The 21,620-nt window shown below is 44.0% G+C and overlaps 1 protein-coding gene across 3 annotated transcripts in view; it reads left to right on the forward strand.

Moving 5' to 3' along the window:
- The window catches only part of LOC144821473 (uncharacterized), a 616,628-nt gene that overhangs the window by 360,349 nt on the left and 234,659 nt on the right, over window positions 1–21,620 (forward strand). For all 3 annotated transcript variants that reach the window (XM_078678562.1, XM_078678582.1, XM_078678572.1), the window contains one exon: window positions 18,543–18,737. In XM_078678562.1, coding sequence (XP_078534688.1) covers window positions 18,543–18,737 — 195 coding nt within the window. The remainder of the gene's footprint in view (window positions 1–18,542; window positions 18,738–21,620) is intronic.

The raw sequence follows: 21,620 nt of genomic DNA on the forward strand, positions 1-21,620 counted from the left end.
GTAAAGTTGGCCCACATACTAAATAAACAACACCGACACTAGTGGTATGGGCGTAGAAATGGCCTAGGGCTTATGTGCCTGAATCCTTTTATTACCAAGGTCACCTAACTAGTGATGCCTTTGATGGATGAGTATGGAGGTGGGTGCAGGGTTGGATTGGGATAAAAAATCAGCCCGGGCCCACGTTTGCATATTTCCTTCCCGCAAAACACTGCTTCGGTGGAGTTTTATGAAAAGAAGGGGAGGGGGAGTCTCTGACAGAAGCATGTTTTCTTAACTTCATTTTGATTTTAAAGAATGCACGGATTAGTTCACACTGGTGAAACACACCTGAAAACAAGTGAGGCCACTTCTGCTCAGGCCCCCTGCCCCGCTCAATATGTATACATTAATAGGCGGGCCCAGCAAAAGAAAGAGTGACACCTCTGCCCCGTTGGTAAATGTGAGGCAATGGATGCCCATCTCGCCCAGAAAGTCCACACTGGCACCCCTGGGCCATTGGCAGCACAGGGCCGGACTGATGAATCCTGGCACCGGGCAATCCCCCGGTAGCCCGGATGGTGTGGGGGCTGGTTTTATCAGAGGGGGCCGGTTTTGCTGGGGCAGTCTAAAGTGAATACCTGGCTCTGGCTCTGCTGTGATCTTTACGCTCCGTTCCGTCCTCGTATTCCCTCGTCACTAGGGTTGGTGTCACCCGGTGCGGGTAACTCATGGTGTCACCCCCTCACCACTTACCGCATGGACCTTATGTACCATCAGCGGGTTTTCCTTCCAGTCTGCACCCTTTCCACTGTTTACCTAGGGGTACCCTGCGCGAGTTTCTGGGCGCTCCTCTGCGTGTCCAGCGTTATCCCCTGTATTTTGCGAGCATTTGTGCCTGTATTTGCTCAATATAAACTCACTTGACTGCAGTTTGGTTCACTCTGCGTCTGGGCGTTATACTTAGTTCACTGGTTTCCACCGCATTGAATTATTCTCTGGTTCAGGCATTTCCTGAAGCCACTTTTAATAACCACTAACTCTGTGTTGATACAACCATTGCCAGGCATTTTTCTGTGTCTCAACCCACTGACCACTAAGCAAACTAAAATAATCGCCTTATTGTAAATGGTTCCATTTACTCTGTAACGCCAAGAGGCCTGAATAGTTAATGTGTGCCATCTGACATACATTGATAGTGAAATGAATGTCACAGCGCCCAAGTAAGGACCGGAATCATTCTTACAGGTTTGAAGCGGCCACTGGCCCATGTGTTTAGTTCTCCTTACAGTATCCGTTCTCTCAATCTGGAATGTTTCTGAGTTGCATGTATGAACTTTAGATGCCTTAGACGCAAAAATGCAGCTACTCGGCTGCGCGCTGAGCCAGTGCACCTGATCGAGTATGGGCCCAGATGTCTACATAACATAAAAGCATAAGAACTACAGCTCCAGGCTGTCATGGTATTTCTTAAGAACAACACTAATGTGTAGAGTCCTACTGAAAAAGGTTCGGCTTTCTCTGACAACACACCAAAAGCAACTGTATGTTCGTCAATCTGTGATGTTTTGACATCCCCACTTTCTAGTTTGCTGTACTGTCACTATTGAAAGGAAATAAAGCACCATAACACGTGGTAAAGAAGACACGAATATCCGACACAACAGCATTGATCTTATTAACTACAGTCTGGTACAGCCATATTGTGTTATCAAAGCCTTAAAGACTAACGTAGAATGAGACCAAAACAATGACGGTTTTTGTTGCTTTTATCTCTGCACTGTTGCCCTGATCCAGGGTCCTGACAGCATCCATTTTCTTTTTATGTTTGTGCAAGATGAGCAAAATGCGACAGCTTGCCAGGGCCATTAGAATGACAATATGAGAACAAAAGCAAAATCTACATATCCTGTGGCTACAAATGAAATCTTTTCTGGATAAATCACCAAGCAGAATCGCGGGTTGAACACATACTTGAAGGTCGAAGCATTAAAAGCGTTGGTCGCCATGATGGCCACGTCAGCGTTCACTGCCACGTTAGCTAAATATGTGTTATGTGTAAATGTGTTTGTATTTTATATAGCGCACTTCTACCCAGAGGTCTCGTAGCGCTGTATTCGTACCGCTGTGGAACCCATCCTGGCTTTCCTGTGAAATGTCCACTCCTGGGCACCCCCAAGGTGAAGCCAGGCATCCCAGCGCTGCTGGACTAGGCAACGAGGCGAGAATTATCAGATCCGGGGAAATTGAGTCCAAGAGCCGCCGAGGCGGGAATTGAACCCTGGTCCCGGGCCAGACCTCTGCATCAGGGTCTGCCGCTCTAACCATTGAGCCACGCTTCTCCACAGAACAAAAATCATAGGGTTAACAGAACGTTTAATTTTGTCTCTCAATCATGCTGGCCTTGGTTCTGCTGAGGATACTTGGCGAGCACTGGAACTTAAATGTGCCCTGTCATACTGATTTATTTCAGTCGGGCCCAAGCGCGCACTGACACAATCCTCAGCACACCAAGGACTCTTTCAGAGCAGAAAACAAGCCCACGAAGTCCCCATCCTTGCCCTTCCCCCACTCTCTGCTGAATACACTCTGACTCTCCCTACTGTACACACATGTCTGGGTTAAAAAAAAAAATGTCTGAGGTCGGATGCTTCCCAGAGCGACATAGTGGCATGTCAGACTCAAAAGACAAGGGGGAACACGGACATAAAAGTAACAGAAGACAGTTCTGGATAGGAAAAACAGCAGGGTCAATTGAATCACCACCAATCCAGGCTGTTAAAAGGGAATCCTGGCTCAGACTGAGAGGTGCAAAATACAGCAACAAAAACCATTCTGTGTTTGCAGCAAAACAGGCTGACAGCACCAGAGAGAGGCCGAACACCTCCAGCTCCAATGTTAGGATACTGCCACTAAGCCATTAATTAAGGAGCCACACCAGTACACACAAACACGGCTGAAATAACTGCCTGTTAGGACTATTTTCTCACAACTTGAAAGAGAGAGTGGCCTCAAAACACTTTGCATCATTATCTTGGCGCTGAAACACGCACCTTACAACAGCCGTTACTTAACTAACTTGTAACTGTACCATAAGCATTTATTTTAAGGATTTGCTTTTCCAGCATTCGGTTTATTCTTGAGAACACAATTTACATCTACAAGCCCCAACATTTTGGCCACTATGCATGGGCGCTGACAGGTTCCTATATAGGTAGTAGCTACCAGGCGGCCTAATTACCAACCAAGAAATGGGTTCCAGATGCAACAGCTCTTATTAAGATAGTGGGTTTGATAGTTAAAGAATACAGTTGCACGGATTACTATAAAGGTTCTTATGCTAAATCCATCTCAGAATGTTTGCATTTGGAGGGTGTGCAACTCACGGGAAAGCGTTTGTATTTCGAAGATGTGGAACACACTGGAAAGTCTCACTGATCTTGCTTAATATTGTGAAAGCCGGCATCCTCTTAAATAAAGCATGAAATGGTGGATTCATATTTTGTGCAATTAGGTGTAATTTGGTGCAAATCTGCAGTAATTCTGTGTAATTATGCAACAGCAAACTGCGCACATTTCCCTAACCCCTGCTAACAACCACATATTCCATGATTTTTAGGATGCATAAATTGCTTGTTTCACAATCACGGTGAAAACTCTAGAGAATTCAAGCTCGTAATAAAAAGCCACTTTTAACTTTAACTCGCACTTTATAAACGCTTCTTTAATTAAAAAATGTAGTCACCCCAGTCACCTCTTAACGTCAGAACAGGAATAACAGGAGATATCAAAGACATTAGATAACAAAGCTGCCTCGGAAATGCACTTCACATAAATTCAAACAAACGGGACAACGTTTAACCTCTGAAAAACAAAAGGTCGGGTACTCAAGAGCAGAAAATTAGGTTGCCATGAGAAGAGACAACTGCTTCCGCCACAGGCCTACAAAAATTACCTTGAATCTGGAGATATAAAAACAGAATGAGAAGACAAGAGCGAGGCTTACTTTGTACTATTTGCGTGAATTCCTGCAGTTGTGGTATTGTACCAAGTTGCAGTTTAAATCTATTTTGGGTTTCTACTGTAAATTAAGCTACTTATATCGTGCATGTGTACAGGAGCACGAGTCTGGGAATTGGCTGTCCAGCGAAAGTCTAAGAGTGAGGATTTGCCCTTTGTACAGGAAACAGGCGCGCTCCGCTCCTTACCTCAGTCAGCACACGAGGTCCCACGGGCCCTGGCCGGTCTCGGAGGCCCCCGCCTCGGGCCATGGTGTGGGGGCACAATCAGGAAAATATGGGGTAAAACCCCGAGCCCTGGGAGCTAATCCATCCGGCGGGGCTGGGTTCAGTGGATCTCGCAAAAGCATGCCGGCGCTCCTTGCGTGAGTGACGTTTGGAAGATGAACGTCATTGACGTCTGGACGCTGACGTCGTACAGCAGCCTAATTATAATCTTGGCCTGCGGCCGGGTAATGGGTTGGGTGACACCGTCACATGGGGTGACACCGTGAGCCTCTGCTTTAAATAATCGTGTTGCTTTGCTACATAGCAGGAGGCTAGGAACAATGGGTTCCTCGCCTCCTGATATGTAGCAAAGCAACACGATTATTTAAAGCAGAGGCTCACGGTGTCACCCCATGTGACGGTGTCACCTGGTGCGGTCCGCACCCCCCGCACCCCCCTAGTGACGCCACTGGTTTACAAAATTCTTCCGAGTAGTACTGTCTCTGGGCGGCGGGCCTTGTAATTACTAAAAAATAAACGTACCTGTGTGCGGCTCTCAGGTGTTTGCCTGATATGTCTCCAGACGATGGCCCTTCCCAGGTGATGTCCGCATTGCAAGCCTGCTTTTCACTAGGGGACGTCATTATTCCCATTGGATTATTTGTGTGGTTGGGGGTGGGCTGATGGATGAGTTGGGGGCGAGGCAGGCTGGGAAAGTCTGTTGAGGCCTGAGAAGCTGAAAGTGCTTAGCATACTTTACCAGCTCGCACGCACTGACCTGAAAATGAAACCAGATGAAACAAACCACACATATTGTGGCCTGGGCCCCCCGATCAAATGTAGGCTGACATCGGTGATTGTGTACCGTGCTGCTTTGCACTGGCAGCACTGTATGAAAACTGCCAGCTCCAGCACGGTGCCTCCCAGCAGTGCAAGGTAAGGGAAGTTTAGAAAATGCCTCAAACAGGTGTCATATAAGAAGGCACACAGATGTAATTGGCAAGGACTGTAAGTTATGCTTTCACGCTAGAGGCTTGATTGAGGTTGATTTTTTGGTAAAAAATCCTAGATACAGTGGTGCAAGGGAGAGTATGTTTCACTGAAGACAGATCAGAGTAAAGGGAGGCCGAATGGCGTGGAAACGATGGGAGGTGTCTTAAATTAACGGAAACAAATATGTGCTTTGTTATGAATTTTTTTTTAACTAGCAAGGTGCCCCTTGTCCAGCGGCCTGGTGAATGCTACATTGTGTGTCTGCACAGCTGCCCCAGCGCCCTTGTTGTGTGCAGCACCTTCAGATAGACCAGGCTTTTTAGCCAACAGCACTTTGCATCCAGAGACTTGAAGGCCTGCATCTCTAATGGAAAGTCACTACAAGTTCCAGAACGCAACGGGCTGCTCAGCTAGGCTTGTGCTCGGGCTCTGTCTGCAGGATTCTGGTGCAATCCTAGTGTACTACCTAGTTTACTAGTCTGAAGCTCTTCAGAAAAGCAGGACATGGACATGATATTTTGTATTCTACTGCAGACATTAACCTGTCTGTGCAGGACTAATCGATATGCCAAGGACAAGGGCCTTTGCGAGATGTGTGCGCCACGAGGTAAAACAAATGTCAACCGTAACACCACAGTCAATTTTCCAATGTTACTGGATTGTTTTTTTATACACAATGAAGCCCAGATATGTTTCTGTTTCTTTTATTGCACCGTCACTGCTGTCCAAGGGCGAAGTAAGTGTAGGCTTTAGAAGGGATGTCTTGGCTTGCGGTGCAGGGTTCTTGTCAGCCACCCCCGGTCTTCTGATCTCCCTCTCTTTTCCTCCCTTTGACCCCCATTCTCTCGGCCGTATTTGGTGGACATAGAAGAAAGAACACTCCGGGAACAGACTGGGGAGTCTCGGCCCTCAGATTTTATTTGTGATACATTAAGCTTAGAGGGTTAATGTGCCAGTACTTGCATTGTGCCGGTGGTTATAGGTGGATCCTAGCGGCACTTGTTTTTGGGGACCAGTACTTGTTTTAACTCATCACACTTGGACACAAAGCAAGAAGGAAAAAAACAGAAAAGGAAGAGAAGGACAGAAAAAACTGTGACAAATAAAGATCGCAAAGGTTAAAGAGAAGCTGCAAGAGTGAGATCAAGAGGAAGGGGATGTCTGGTGGTGGATCAAAGAGGCATGAGGTGGCATTAAGGCTATGCAGCCTTGGTGTTTGACTCCTCTGACATTTTGCAGCTACGAGCAGCACTGTGAGCACAGGCCCTTATTCGTTTACAAATTAAGCACTGGATCTTGGGAAATACTCTATCTGGTTGTGTCTCATTACTCTTATCTACCAAAGTTTGCATCATTTTAATCTCATTCATAGGCTCGCACTAGGCTCTATTTAATAACAGAATGTTTACATATTTCAAGTGTTCTAGGCACCTTTACATCTCCGCTTGAATGATTAATCAATCTTTGGAAACAATAGTGTGCACGATCACCCTCGCCTCGGCCCAATGTATGCATCTTAAGCATCATGCTGCACAACTACAGTACCATTTATGCATTTCTTGCCATTCACCTTTGTGTGGCCCCTGCGATTCTTTTCCCAGAGTTAGTGACACAGATGCTCTTCCAGCAGGCACACTGGCACCGTTTTCCACCTTCGTGCAAACCCCGTGGCACAGACAACACAGTATTTCTCACCTTCCTCATGCAAAGTGGTACAGCTGACCACTCTGTCGCGGATACAGTCACATACCTAACATTCCTGCCAAGACCCCGCAGAGAGAGGCCTGATCCTGTGCCCACGCCACTGTGCCAGCCAGCTCAATGTTGCCACAACTTCTAATTTTTCGCACAGTTGGGTTGCTCTGCTCTTCAGTGCACACCAGGATATTCTCACCTAAAAATATTGTCTTTTATTACATATGTCACCAGAATTTCAGCACAAGCCCTGTTCATAAGGCAGGGTGCAGAATGCAGAGTGCAGTGTATTTAAATGGTTTGGCATATACTTTTAAGTTTTATATGTCCCAGAATAGGCAAGGCTCAATTGCTACTCTTGTCCTTTCTGTGATTCTTGAATTATTCACAATCCCATGAGTTGATTTTAGTGATGGACAGGCAACATTGATGGCAGCACCCACAAAAGTGTGCCAGTGCCACTGGCCTGAGTGCCTTTGTGTGAATTTTTCATGCTTTCTGGCCAGGGTGCCATGTGAGATATTTCCATGTTTTCTGGCTGCCTGGGTGCTTATGTGTGATGTTTCCATGCTTCCTGGCCTGGGTACTTGTGTGCTAATTCCATAGTTTCTGGCCTCAGTGACCTGGAGGCTCATGTGTGACATTTCCATGCTTACTGGCATGGCTGCTTATGTGTGACATTTCCATGCTTTCTGGCCTGGTGTGACCAGGCCTTTGTGTGACGTTTCCATAGTTTCTGGCCTCTGTGTCCTAGGTGTTAGTTATCAGATGCTTATGTGTGACATTTCCACAGTTTCTGGCCTCAGTGCCTAGGTGCTTATGTGTGACATTTCCACAGTTTCTGGCCTCAGTGGCCGGTGTGCTCTTTTCTATTTCTGGTGCTCTCTGAAAGAATGTCTATGGGTTCATGTTAAGAAATCAAATCAGGAATCCAGGTAAAAGCCAGATATTTATTCAGTAATAAATCCGGACCAGCACAGCACGTCTGACAATGTCAGGATATCCGTAATAACTGTCAGTGGTGGAATCTGGAACATGACATGTAAGATGCAGGCATCATTACGTTCCATGTTCCAGGCAGTGCACAAGATAATATGAACAGAAGAAATAAAAGCAATTAAATAAAAGTAATATGAAAATACAACACATCTTACCCCTAAAAGAATAAAGAAAAACAATCAATATAAATATCTGCCAGGTAATCTTTTTGGTCTATTGTTGCTATTGACTCTGGGAGCTATAGATTGATCAGAGTGGAAAACATTGTGATACGTCTCTGACTTATACACATTATTAGGAACATTATATTTGGCAACCCTTCGTACATTCCATGTCCTTCCATCTTGAGTAACAACACTGTTCTTAAAGACTTTCACAACCTTGATAGGAGGATAACATTTGGAAAATCCGTTCACCAGAAAAACAGGTTTTTTAATCCTGACCCATTCCCCCACCACAAAATCAGGACACTTAGCATTCATTTTGCAATCAAAAGACTTTTCATTTTACGCTGTTTATCTTCAACTCGGTTAGCAATGGTTTCAACCTCAACCATATCCTTAGTTTTATTCAATTTTTTGATCCACCAAGGACAAATGTCTGAAGATGGTTCCCTGCCTTTAAGAAGCATAAAAGGACTCACCCCAGTGATTGAATGGGGCTAATGCGGTATGTCCATAACCTGTTTCTCACAACATCCAACCAAAGTTCACCAGATAAGACAGCAGATTGAATAGTGTCCTTAAGAACACAATTAAAGCGTTCAACATGGCCATTCTCTCTTGGTTCATACAGAGATTGGGTGACATGCTTGATATTAAAATTTTTAAAAAATTGTCCCATTTCACTTGAAATAAGTTGTACACCATTATCGGTGACAAAAGTTTTAGGAGTACCCTCCCGAGTAAAAATCTCCTTTAAAAAAACAATAATCACTTGAGCTGAAGTATTGCCTACAAACTTAACTTCAGGCAATTTGGAATGATAATCTACCATGACCAGCTCATAACGAGCATTAGGTGGAAGTTGTTTAAAAGAACCTGAAATATCAAAAGCTACCTTCTGCCAGGGAAAACTTGGCCGAGACACTGGTTTGAGAGGAGCTGAAGACACATGAAGCATTTTACCACTGGTAACACATTCTGGGCATTCTCTGGCCATCCTCTCAACCATTTTATCAATACCAGGCCACCAAAAATCTGCCCTAATGAGGCGCTTCATAGAAGACATCCCTAAATGTCCTTGATGAGACAAACACAATATCTTTTTTTGCATAGAAAAGGGTGGAATAATCTTACCTCCTTTAAACAGCAAACCTCCTGACTCTCCAATTTCAGAATGTACATGACAAAAAGGAGACATGTCCGCAGAAGCACATCTTTTCTTGGGCCATCCTTTCTTAACATATTCAAAAATCTGCTGACACAAAACATCATTGCTCAATTCCTCAAACCATTCTTTTTCCCCTAAAGTCATAAACTACTGAGAAACACAATCATTTATAGTAGCAATTACATAATTCTCTTGCTCAACAGCTGAAATATTATCTTCTTGGCAAGGTAATCTCGAAAGAAAATCTGCAGTGACATTATTTCTTTCAGGTACATACACAATTTCAAAATCATATTCATGGAGCTGAGATGTTAACCGAACAATACGAGCAGTGGAATTCCATCCACCTCCAGGAGATAAAATCCCAACAAGTGGTTTATAATCCATCCTAAGTGTGAACCTATTTCCCCAAACATAATTGCGAAAATGCTCAACTGCCCAGATACAGGCTAATAGTTCCCTTTCAATTACTGAATATCCTTGTTTCTGTGGAAGACAAGGTTCTTGAAGCAAACGCAACGCACCACTCTTCTTTACCAGAACACTGACTGAGAACACCTCCCAACCCATAAAGGCTGGCATCCACAGTAATGATGCATTTTTTGTTAATGCAAAACGATTTCAGAGTGGGAGCATTAACAATCTCATTTTTAATCTGCTTAAAAGCAAGATCTTGTCTGTCAGTCCAAATAAAATCAGCTGAATTTCTAGTCAATTCTCTAAGGGTTTCCATTTTAGTTGCAAAATTTTGTATAAACTTACTATAATATTTGCATAAGCCTGCGAAAGACAGTAGCTTTTCCTTGTCATCAGGAGCATTGATAATAGCGTCAACTAGAGCCTTCATAGGAACAACACCCTCACCTGAAAGAGTATGACCCAAGTACGCAACTGATTTACCAGAAAAATTGCATTTACTAGCCTTGAGTGTTAAACTAAATTGTTCTAATCTAGCGCAAACATCTTCAAGGTGAATGAGATGTTCACTGTCATTTTTTGAAAAAACAAGAATGTCATCCTGAAAGCACTTAACATATATTCCCACATCTTTAAAAATGTGATACATAGCCCTTTGAAAAACTGAAACGGCCGAAGCCAAACCAAAAGGCATCCTTTTAAAATGGAATAAGCCATGAGGAGTAATAAAAGCTGTAAAATGTTTAGAGTCCTCAGTAAGCCCGATCTGATGGTATGCGGATCTAAGATATAATGTGGAAAAAACACACGCACCATCCAACATGCATACCATTTCGTTAATATTGGGAAGTGGATTACAATCTGTGACTAGATTAGTGTTCAGAGCTCTTAAATCCACACATAATCTGATACTTGTATCCTGTTTAAGTGCCAAAACAATCGGAGATACCCATTCCGAAAACTCTACCTCCTCAATTATGTCATCCTTAATCATAGTATCCAACATGTCTTTAAGTTCATTTCTAATACTAATAGGAACTCCCCTTAATTTCTGTTTGACCGGAATGGAATTGGGCTTCACTTTAATTCTGTGGCTAAAACCTTTGAGCTTTCCTAACTTGTCAGAAAATAAGTTTGGAAAACATTGTGGAAGATCAGTGGATGTGGGTAATGCAGTGAGCTCAACTGTAGACATTGATACAGCAGAACAAAAACTGGGTCTTTCATTCTGGGATTCAAAATGATTCCTAATTTGGCTTGATCCCGCCAACCCAGCAGATTCACACCCTTGTATGCCACTTATAATTTGATGACAGCATAACTGCTTTTGAAAGAAATAAGTACTTCTTTAAAACCTATGAAATCAATTTTTGAACCATCAAAATTGTAAGCAATAATATCCGGTTCACACAAAACATTAATATCAACAAGGTCTCCAAACAATTCTGTACAATATTCTTGTGTAATAATAGTCCACGGAGAACCAGACTCTGCCATGAGTTCTAAAACTTTGCCCAATATAGTTACTAAACATTTGGGAGAAGGTATTTTGTCAGTCTGTGATAAATCAAATGAATCTTGGATAGATACAACAATGCCAGACTCAATGGTGTCTGAAGTATTATTCACCTCATCAGACACATAAGACACTTTACCATTGGCAATTTTTGAAAAAGAAAATGATGGTCTCCTAGTATCATGAAAGGATTTGACAGTATTTTTATACATTTTAGAAAAATGTCCCGGACAACCACATTTGTTACACGGCTTACCTATAGCCGGACATTGCGGAAAGGAAGAAATGTGATCAGGATTACCACACTTGTAACAATAAAATTGTTTGCTTTTACCATCGCTTTTGTAGACATAAGAATTCTTAGGCTCTTGAGACTTAATGGTGCTAACCTCACTACAAGAAGTAGAAGAAGTGGATGTAGTAGTAGCTTTGTCAAGAAACTTAATCCATTTGTCAGATTGCTCAAGAGCTTTAGCTGTACTAATAGCTATTTCCGAACTGGGATCACCCAAGATCCACAATTGTTCTTGAACCTTCTTGCTCCTTACATGCACTATGATCTGATCCCTGATCATTTCATCATTCATCAGACCAAAGTTACAATGCAAAGATAAGGCACGGAGAGCAGTTAGAAACTCATAAAAACGTTCCTTTTCATCTTGGTCTCTAGAACTTGAATCTATTAAGCGCAACACTAGTAGTAGGTTTGAATCTACCCTCAATCCTCAAAACAGCTTCATCGTACACATTAGCATCACCACCAGATCTAACAGGTGGTAGAGTTCTAAAGACTAATTGTCCTTCTGATCCAAGGCAATGTAAGAATGTTTTTTTTCTCTCAGCAGACATGCGTTCTCCATCCATTGCTTTGAGGTAAGTAAAAATCTCCTCCTTCCATCTTGTCCAAGGAATGGGTGGTTCACCTTTCGTTTGCAAAAACTTGGATGGAGGATCAAATTGCATTGTGCAATAATAGAAATAGTAATAGTGATAAAAGAAAGGTAAACCAACCACAACCAATAAAAATAAATAATTACTTAAAATTTAACAGCAAAACTCCAGTGTAAAATGCTCCAGTATATACACAAGCTTACAACATGTACAAAGAATACAAAATGAGTGCTGTCTAAAAACAACAAAAGTCCTTAAAAATTACTAAAAAAACTGAAACAAGTGCAGGAATATTCCTCTCAAAAGAAGGTTGCTTCCTAACAAAGTTTGTACCAGGTAAATAGTAGATAATTCCTGAAGATACTTGCAGAAATGTCATGGATATAAAGTAAGTTTGTAAAAATAAAGTAGGTAATTCCTTAAAATACTAGCTGGATATTGCTGCAAAATGCCAATGTCATATGAACAAAAATGTAAGTGACTGTAGAAAATTGTAAGTTACCAGAAGATCGAGTAAAAGTTCGGCTGCTGCATTAATCCTTGCCGCGACAGCCAGTAAATAATGTTGATTAAGCGCCGATAAATATTGTATTGCACTAAAAATAAATAAATAAAACGGGGTTCACCATTGCCGAAGAAATCTCCAGAGTTTATTGTTGTATACAAAATGGCCGTTTGCGTGCTGACATCAACACGCTACGTGTGGCCAATATAAAACAGCTTTGAAACAACACTTTGAGCCAATAGAAACCGCTGTACCGACACGTAATGGACGTCACGTGTCACAGCCGGTAACCAATGGAAAGCAAGTGCAATACTTTACCGGGGAGCTTACAGTAAAAATTGAAGAGAAACACGAAAATCGATAAATAAGAAGTCAGAAATCCTGCAGACTTCGGATTTGCAACAAGACGATCCAGAAAGGAAGCGGCAGTCAGAATATGCAGAAATAAATGCCAGAAGCTCAGCTTGTGGGTTTGAGAAGATTTTTTTCCGCTCCTGTGCTTAAAATAACGTGGCTAGAAAAGTCTTCGGTCCCTCGTCGCCATTGTTAAGAAATCAAATCAGGAATCCAGGTAAAAGCCAGATATTTATTCAGTAATAAATCCGGACCAGCACAGCACGTTTGACAATGACAGGATATCAGTAATAACTGTCAGTGGTAGAATCTGGAACATGACATGCAAGATGCAGGCATCATTACATTCCATGTTCCAGGCAGTGCACAAGATAATATGAACAGAAGAAATAAAAGCAATTAAATAAAAGTAATATGAAAATGCAACAGTACATATGACTGGATGGGTAACCTGGTGCTCTTTAAGGTCATCATCTACTATTTACTGTGCTTTGAAAGTTGTTACAATTGAATATGTAATGAAAAATGTGCCGTAAAATTCACAATTAATTTTGTTCTGTCATTTTCCAAAACGTTCGTGGGGCGAGAATTCCCCCCCCCCCCCCCCCCCCCCCAACCCCCTTAATAGTAGTAGGGCTAGCTCTTTGCGCTCGCTCGCTATGAACCAGGCGGCGGCTGGTCTAGCAAAATTTGCCATGGCTGCTTTCAGTTCCCAGTCTGGCCCTGATCCAACACCACAGACACCGCCCAAATCTGCCCCCCAGGCTTCCCAAAAAAGCAGCCCACAGCTGGGTCTTGGAAACCGGCCGCCGTCCTTTGCCTGAATGCCCGCCTTATCAATCCGACCCTGGGTGAATGCAAGTGTAACCTGAAAAGAGGGCCTCCCTCGTTCGGTGCCCAGCGGACAAAACAGGTAGAGGGTGAGGCTGTATTCAAAGCATGCTTCTTATGTGTTTTTCCTGCCTGGGAGAGATGAGGTCACCTGTTAAGTAATTATTGGTGCAAGTGCAGGGGGTCCGATGTAATGGCGTGCGCACATTTGCTGCACTGAGCACACAATGCCCGCTCTGCTGTTTTTTTGATGTACCTGTTCTGTGTGTGATGTTGGGGGAAGCTTGAACTTCTGCTGCCATGCCATCTTTCATTTATGTTACAGAAACTGACACAGCCTGCCTCTGCAACCTAATCTGCTTGCGGTGTTGCAATGTTCACTGATGTTGCTCATGTTGTATCTGTTCTATTGGTGTCAAACTTGCTCTGCTACTAAACAAGCTTGGGCGTGTCCTGAGGGAGGAAGGCTTGCAGTGCTGCTGTCTTCACTGTATGTGTTGTATGCAGGAGGGAAGTATGCTGTTGATTGTTTTCTGTCCTGTTCGAACATGTGAAGCTTTCAAGGCTACTGTTTCCCTGAGGTTGGAAGGGGGAGGGGGGGAGGGGGAGGGGTGTGTGTGTGTGTGTGTGTGTGTGTGTCTGTCTGTCTGTCTGTCTGTCTGTCTGTCTAAATTGCCACAGATTCCAAATTCTGACGCATGCTTGCATTGTTAGTGCTTGTGCTATAACGCTCGTACGTGTTTAGGGCTCTTAATCTGCCGATGCCAGGACAGTTGTAGTTGTGTGTTTAAAGAAGACTTGTTCTGCTGGATGAAACTCTTGCCCTGTTGCACCCCATGTTGTGCTACTTCTGTACGAGTGGAATTTACCATGGTGCGCCTCAGTAGTTTTACGAGTTTCTAAATATTAAAAACGCACTTTTGATGAAAAAACACGGTGTCTGGCGCCAGCTCGTGGTATGGTCACCTAAGCGTGCTCGTTATTAATGATGATGGCAGTCTTGTAATTAAAAATATATAAACAAATGTGGGAGCGGGTCCTGGCAAGAGCGGCCACAACGTATAATGCTCCGTCTCCAACCTTCCCCCTCTTTTGACAGGCCGGACTTGAGCTATTCCTGGAATTGAGTTTATTCGACTCCACTCTAAGCACATGTGAGGTCAGTAGCATTATATTAACAAAATGACTTTGACGTAGTTACATAGTTAATTCTGCCCGCTAAAAATAGCCACTCCTCGCCCACAGCTAGACCAGGTATAACCAAGTGAAAGAGAACCCCCACTGTGGATAAAATGAGGCCCCACATGGGTACACAAACCCTGTACAACTGCAGCCCCGCATCTAACTGAATCTCCTCAGTCATTGCATGATTACAAGGCATCTCTCCTTGTCCATCTAGCTTCGAACATGATGGGCTCACTGTGGACCAGGAAGTAACTGGACCTGGGGCTGCCTAGAAAGAACCAAACCTATTGAACCTATTGACAGGGCCCTCCTCTCTCCTCACCCAGCACATGGCTGGATTCCTTGCATGTATTCTTTGTTGCAATAGAGGGGGCGAATCTGGGCCTTGCATGAGCTAAACTGGTCTTTTCGCCTCCACAAGCTCCTTGTGTGGTTCATTTACCATTTAATGTACTGGCTCCGGTCAGTCTGGGTATAGGTAAAGGAGGAAGGGGCAGAGGCAGCAGGAATGTCTTTTAACATAGCTCTGACTCTATGCATATGGAGCTAGCACGGGAACTAGCCAAGCACCTCTGCTCATGCTCGGCCTGGGCCAGTGCAAAAAGAAACCAGCAAAATGCCAGCCCTCTCAAAGCAACTTTAAGCCACAACAAGCATGCATGGAACCTAATCAGATATACGTCCGTCTCCCAACCAGTTAGGCACCATTGTGGCCCCTGTGAAAGGGGTACAAAAGTGTCACTAAAGCACGTGACCTGCTTCCAAGTATTCAGTTTGGGGCAAAGTTAGCGATTCTCAAAGCAATGTAAAGTTGTGGAGTGGAATTGAAAAATGTAAGAATGTTGAATGAATCAAAGTGCAGTGATAGGATTTCAAGGTAAAGGAATGGTAAGCAACCAGTGGCGACACCTCCACTATGGCGGAGGAGCATCGCCCTTCTGTTTTTAAGCAGTGCGAGAAGCAAAAACATAAAATGACCATAACTTTCAGTTATTACCATTTTATGTTTGTGCTGCTTTGCGGGCGGGTGGGCGGGGCTGCTCTGCTCTCAGAGCAAGGCAGTGGAGGAGTGGTTTGCCCACTCGTAAGTGCGCAATGACTGTTTAGTCGGCCCTCCCGGGCCGCTCAAATCCATCATGTGCACTTTCCCTGTTCTCAATGCAGGCTGCATTACAGGCTGCATGGAGAACATGCCCACCCCAACAGCCCCTGGCTGAGCGCTGTGTCGCGGCTCTGACTAATCACAATGCTGCATTTCCATTGGCTTAGGGGAGGGAGCCTGGCTGCCTGCTTCCTGTTTCTAAAGTCAGAGGCAGGAGAGCAGGAGTAGAGATGCGGGACCCAGCGGCAAAGTAAGTTATTAATATTTTCTTTTCATTTTGCTCACTTCCTCCTGCAATCACGACCCCCACATGACCCCCAGCCCTCTCCCACCCACCCTAACCCCCACGACTGCTCCCCACCCACGAGCAATGTCGGCTGCAACTGTAAGCAACACAGAAAGCTTAAGAAATCCAAGCCTACACAGGGAAACATTCTACGTTTTTTTCCTTCTGTTTCACGTGCTAAAGGTACCATGATGAGAGGATACTGCCTTAGGGAGAAGTATTCCTTGTGGAAATAAGTTGTTGTCTCAGTACACTGTCTAAGTCCAGTGATATACAAGAGAAAGATACCAAAATGAAGGATGTTTTTTATTGTTTTTTTGTTTAACCCGTTAACCGCGGCGTAAATTCCGCCGTGGTGCGGGTGATTTCTTGCGTGGGTGGGGCCGCATCAGCCAACGGACATGCGCAGCACTACGGGGGTAGTGCTCGCGACGGCCGTTGGCCGACGGCCGCAACAAATGGGTTAAAGCTTTATAGAAAATGATATGCGGCTATTATATTTAGCATGATCAATGATTACATTGGAAATCATGCTATAATTTATTATAGCATTTTAAAGGTACAAGGGTCCCTTCAACCGACAGTCACAAATTCAATAATTCAATACGTTTCAGCATGACACTGTCTACGCAAGCAAGTAAAACCACATTTATTAACTAAGAAAGCAAGTGGGGGCGGAGTCAAGAGAGGCAGAAAACATAAAAATCATTTAGACAAACTAAGGTAATTTATATTTGACATAACTCTGAATTATATTCTTCGTCACAATGAGCTTACAAATTAGCCCCATAAAGAATTGTATATACAGTAAAGGGCGGAGTCTGGGACTGTGCAGAGCGACTCTGCTTAATCCTCACAGACTGTTCTGACGTGTCTTCCTGCATCGTTCATTACACTTTCTACAGTAGCTCTGTTCACAGACTGAGATGTGGATGACTCCAGTATGTCTTCCTGTATCCTGCATTCCACAGCCAGTGCATCGCGACATTATCCTTCCTGTGCTCCTCATTCTTGGCCCACTCCCGGTTCATGATGTGCACTGTCCCGGGCTCTTGCTAAAGATGTAAATCCGCTGGCCAATTCCACAGTTCCCTCTACTAAACGCGCTTTGGATCACATGACCCATCCCACTTCGGCTATTGCCCTTGAGCAGGCCTTGGCAACATCTTCCTTGGTGGAACTGATCCCATTGTACTCGCTTGGGGCACCAGTTGCCTTCCATTTTTTGGGAGGACACTAGGTTTCACCCCTTAACAGCATTCTCTCAGGCATCGTATTGTAATGTCCTGATGATGATCCATGTATTAGTATAGGATCGAAACGTTGTCGGCTTTGGAGAACTGACCCGTTACTGTATATAAAATTCTGTATAGGGCTGGTATGTTGCTATATGCTCATTGTGACGTCACATATAGCTGTCTGAGATTTTCTATATGATTTTTTTGGTCTCCCTTGACTCCAAATTAATAACTGTGGTTTTATTTGCTTTCATAGACATTATGTCAGGCTGAAACTTATTGAATTATTGAATGTGCGGCTGTCGGATGTAGGGACCCTTGTTCCTTTAGAATACTATGTAACCAATGTCCCAATATATCCATGGGCTTCCCTTGTTTTTCTCAGAATACTTGAATATCGAACACAAATATTTAAATCTAAAAATATTGTAAACTAAGATACAATAGATTAATGAAAGATTAATGTGTGAAAGCTTAACCATGGAGGATGCTTTTGAGCACCATCCTTATTAGCTGAGGCGAATTCATAGAAATGTGTGCACCGAAGGAGTTTGGGGTGCGGGAGGGGACTCAACTTTCAATTTCCTGGAGTGAGAAGTATTTTTCCATGAAAGACGAGTGTTCCTACAGCTTGATGCCATGACAAGTAACTGAAAGTGGGATCCTGGAGTGACGTTGTTAATATAGATTTAATAACGAAAAGGTTATTTGTAGTAGAGGCCACAATGATTCTTTCAAGTGAATGTGGAAATGAGGAGACTGAATGGGCACTGCTTAGAACCGCATTGTTTGCTATGCAGGACATGCTATAAAGCATGCCACTTTGTACTGGTAAGACAGTCTATTCTTGTGTGGATTGTTTGAAAATAGATATTGATCCGTTTTTTGTCTAGTGACTTTCAAAGCACTAGTGAAATGCTAAAAAACGTCTTTTCTCTACTCGAGTTCTCATGGGAAAGAACTACTATGTAAATCTTCTCCTGCTTTCTTTAGGTCGGACGACGACATCAACAAATGAAGATGGAGTCCCATCCGGACAAGGCACCCCCGGAAGCAAGGGTTCCAATCTGGGTACCACACAAAAGACAGATGCCGAAGGGCCTGTAGCAGTCACAATTCCTCCTTTCACTGCTAACGGAATTGAAAAACTGCTCACACTCAGTACTCAACCAAAGGAACATTTTTTGGGTACACATTTTTAACATTTGAAATGTGATATAAACACAATATTTTATTTGAGCTGTTTTACTTTTTCGCAGTGTTTGGTAATGACGTTTTTATGATAACATTCCTAATGAGTATTGTCCGCTGTTTCTACATGTCAGGTGTTGTATTTGATGTTCGCAGTTGATAGAGGGAAAAATTCTACCATTTAAAAAAATATATATGGTATCTACCCTGTGCTGTACTACCCTTCCTCTAGAACGCTTACCTGTCAGTACCCTGCTCAGAAACTATGCTATTAGGGCCATTCTATTTATCCCAAACTCTCCCCAAATCCCACCTTGCTGTGTAGCTCCAATGGTAATATATACGACCAATCTATTATTGGATGCTTCTGCAAGGGCACAGCATCCAAACCCCTCCCAGGTGGCGAGTTGCCTCCCCCTCCCTTAGTTTTTTCCCAACTGCTCCCCTTCGACCATTGAACACACCATGGACAACTTGCTTGGTGCCAAAAAAGGTCGCAGTTTATTAAACACTTAAACATTTGATACGTTTGTTTCTCATGGTTATACATAACATTAATGTTTAGTCCATTTTGGTTGTTATCTGCTCTTCAGACAGATCACCTTCTGGAGGGGGCACCAAATACCACGTCTACTGTTGCCAAGCGGTTAGGCTTCAACTTGCTACCGACTTGGTGGGTGTCCGTCCGAACTTGCCCGGGCCGCAAGTGCCATCCCGCTTGCCTTCAGTGCCATCAAGGCTAAGGAATTTCCCCTCCTTCTGAATAATAGCCCTTCTCTGGTTTCCCCAGTTGCCACGTATCTATGTAGCAAGCATACAGGGCAGGATGATTTCTCCTTTATGTAATGCAGTCTGGTCCACTTCCCTTTACATGCTTGGTCTGTCTTAGACCTCCGCAGTAGGATGTCCATGTGGCCCTCCCCGAAACTAACCTCTGTTCTGTGTGTGCATGCCGTTCCTGCGTCCTTTGCTGTTGGAGCCACCAGTTCGCTCCCTCTGTATGCCCCAAAGAAAGCTAGTGCGAACGGTGCCCTGAAAAGTATGGCTTCACTCCCTGATGAGCATAGCTCCCCCAGTGGCCCTAACATTTGCTGCAGTACTTGGAAATGAATGGGCCTTCTTGCGTCTTGCCTTGCCTTCTGTATTCTGCCCCACCCTTTCAATGCCATCTTGCATTGTAATCCCCCGGTGGGGTCATGCCCTGAAGCCATCTTTGAGTAGTACGCCACTGCGCTCAAATGGGTCTGGGACCAAGATTTAGTCCTACCCACTCTGAAAGCCCAATCTATGAAATCCAGGACCTCGCTTTGCCCCGCCGGCTGGTCACTTGCTAGCCCAGTAGGTGACAAAAATGTTGCCCAGCACTTATGATAACGGTGTATTGTCTTTGGGGCCAGTGCATGTTCCAGCATCACTTGTACACCAGCTCTCCCCATGCCCATACTTCCTCCAGCACCGGGGTCATCCCTTGGCCTGCATTCAGAGCGAGGTCTCGGAATCTTTTGCACTGAAAATAAGAAATGGCATCCGCAATTGAGTTATCTATTCCCAGGATGTGTCGTGCCCTAAGCACTATATTTGCTCCCAGCTGGCATTGTACCAATCTTTGTAACAGGCCGACCACAGACGCGCATTTCGCCGTCCCCCTGTTGATTGACTCCACAACTGCATAGTTGTCAGACCACAGGGTTATCTGCCTGTTTGCTAGTTGCTCTGCCTAGATGTGAAAAGCCTCTACTATGGGAAACCGCTCCAGCAGCAAAACGTTTGCTGTGGTCCCTGCTTGTTTTCAGGCCTTTGGCCAAGATCCTGCCATCCAAGCTGTCTGTCCCTAGGATGGGCCCAAAACCGAGGCCCCCGGCAGCATCCGTGCACAGCCCGAGCTGACTTGCCAGTACCCATGGCTCGTGCCACATTAAGGTGCCCTTGAAATTGGACAGGAAGGATTCCCACTGTTCTAGATCTACTTTTACCCCTTGCGATAAGCGGACCCTGTGGTGTTTTTGCATCATGCCCCTGGTCAGACATGTCAGCCTTCTCGCAAATGCCTGCCCCGCTGGGATCACCCTTGTGGCGAAGCTCAGTTTCCCCAGCAACTGCTGCACCTAGCCTGGCGTGGCCTTCTTTTGTAGCCTCACTCACACACTCTCACACATCCACTCTTGTATTCATAGATCTACTAACACATGTACTCACACACCTATACAATCACTGAGACAAGCACAAACTCTCCCATACAACTTCTCTCACACACCCATTCACTCACCCATACAGGCACTCACACACCCACTCACTCATGCATAGAGCCCCTTAAACACCCATTCATGCACCGATACAGTCACTCATGTACCCTGTTACTGACCCATACTGACACTGATATACCTTCCTAGTCACCCATTCTGCTACTCATGAACCCTTTAATTCACCATTTACAGCCACTGACACACCCACTCGCTCACCCATTCAAAAATTCACACAGCCACTCACATATTTATACAGTCTCTCACATACCCACTCAAACTTCTGTACACCAGTTACACACCTACTTACTCACCCATATATGCACTCCCACAGCCACTTCCCTTAGTATATATGTTTAACACTCAGTAACTCAGAATTACTAGATGATGTCATCAGTGATATCATTTCAGATGTCATGAGTGATGTTTTGCGGGGGCGTAAGTTATGGTTAGTTCAGCTAACTATAACTGCTGAATTTCTCTGCTTTTGTATGAGTGAAATGTGAGCCTAACTATAACGTCCCTGTAACCTTTGTCTTTTTCAGTTAATTTGTCTGGTTTTTAAATTCTATTTCCTAACTATAACGTCACTGTAACCTTTGTTTTTTCAGTGACTATAAATATACATATCTGTATATAT

Source organism: Lissotriton helveticus, chromosome 1_1, assembly GCF_964261635.1.
Source record: "Lissotriton helveticus chromosome 1_1, aLisHel1.1, whole genome shotgun sequence".
NCBI lineage: Eukaryota > Metazoa > Chordata > Amphibia > Caudata > Salamandridae > Lissotriton > Lissotriton helveticus.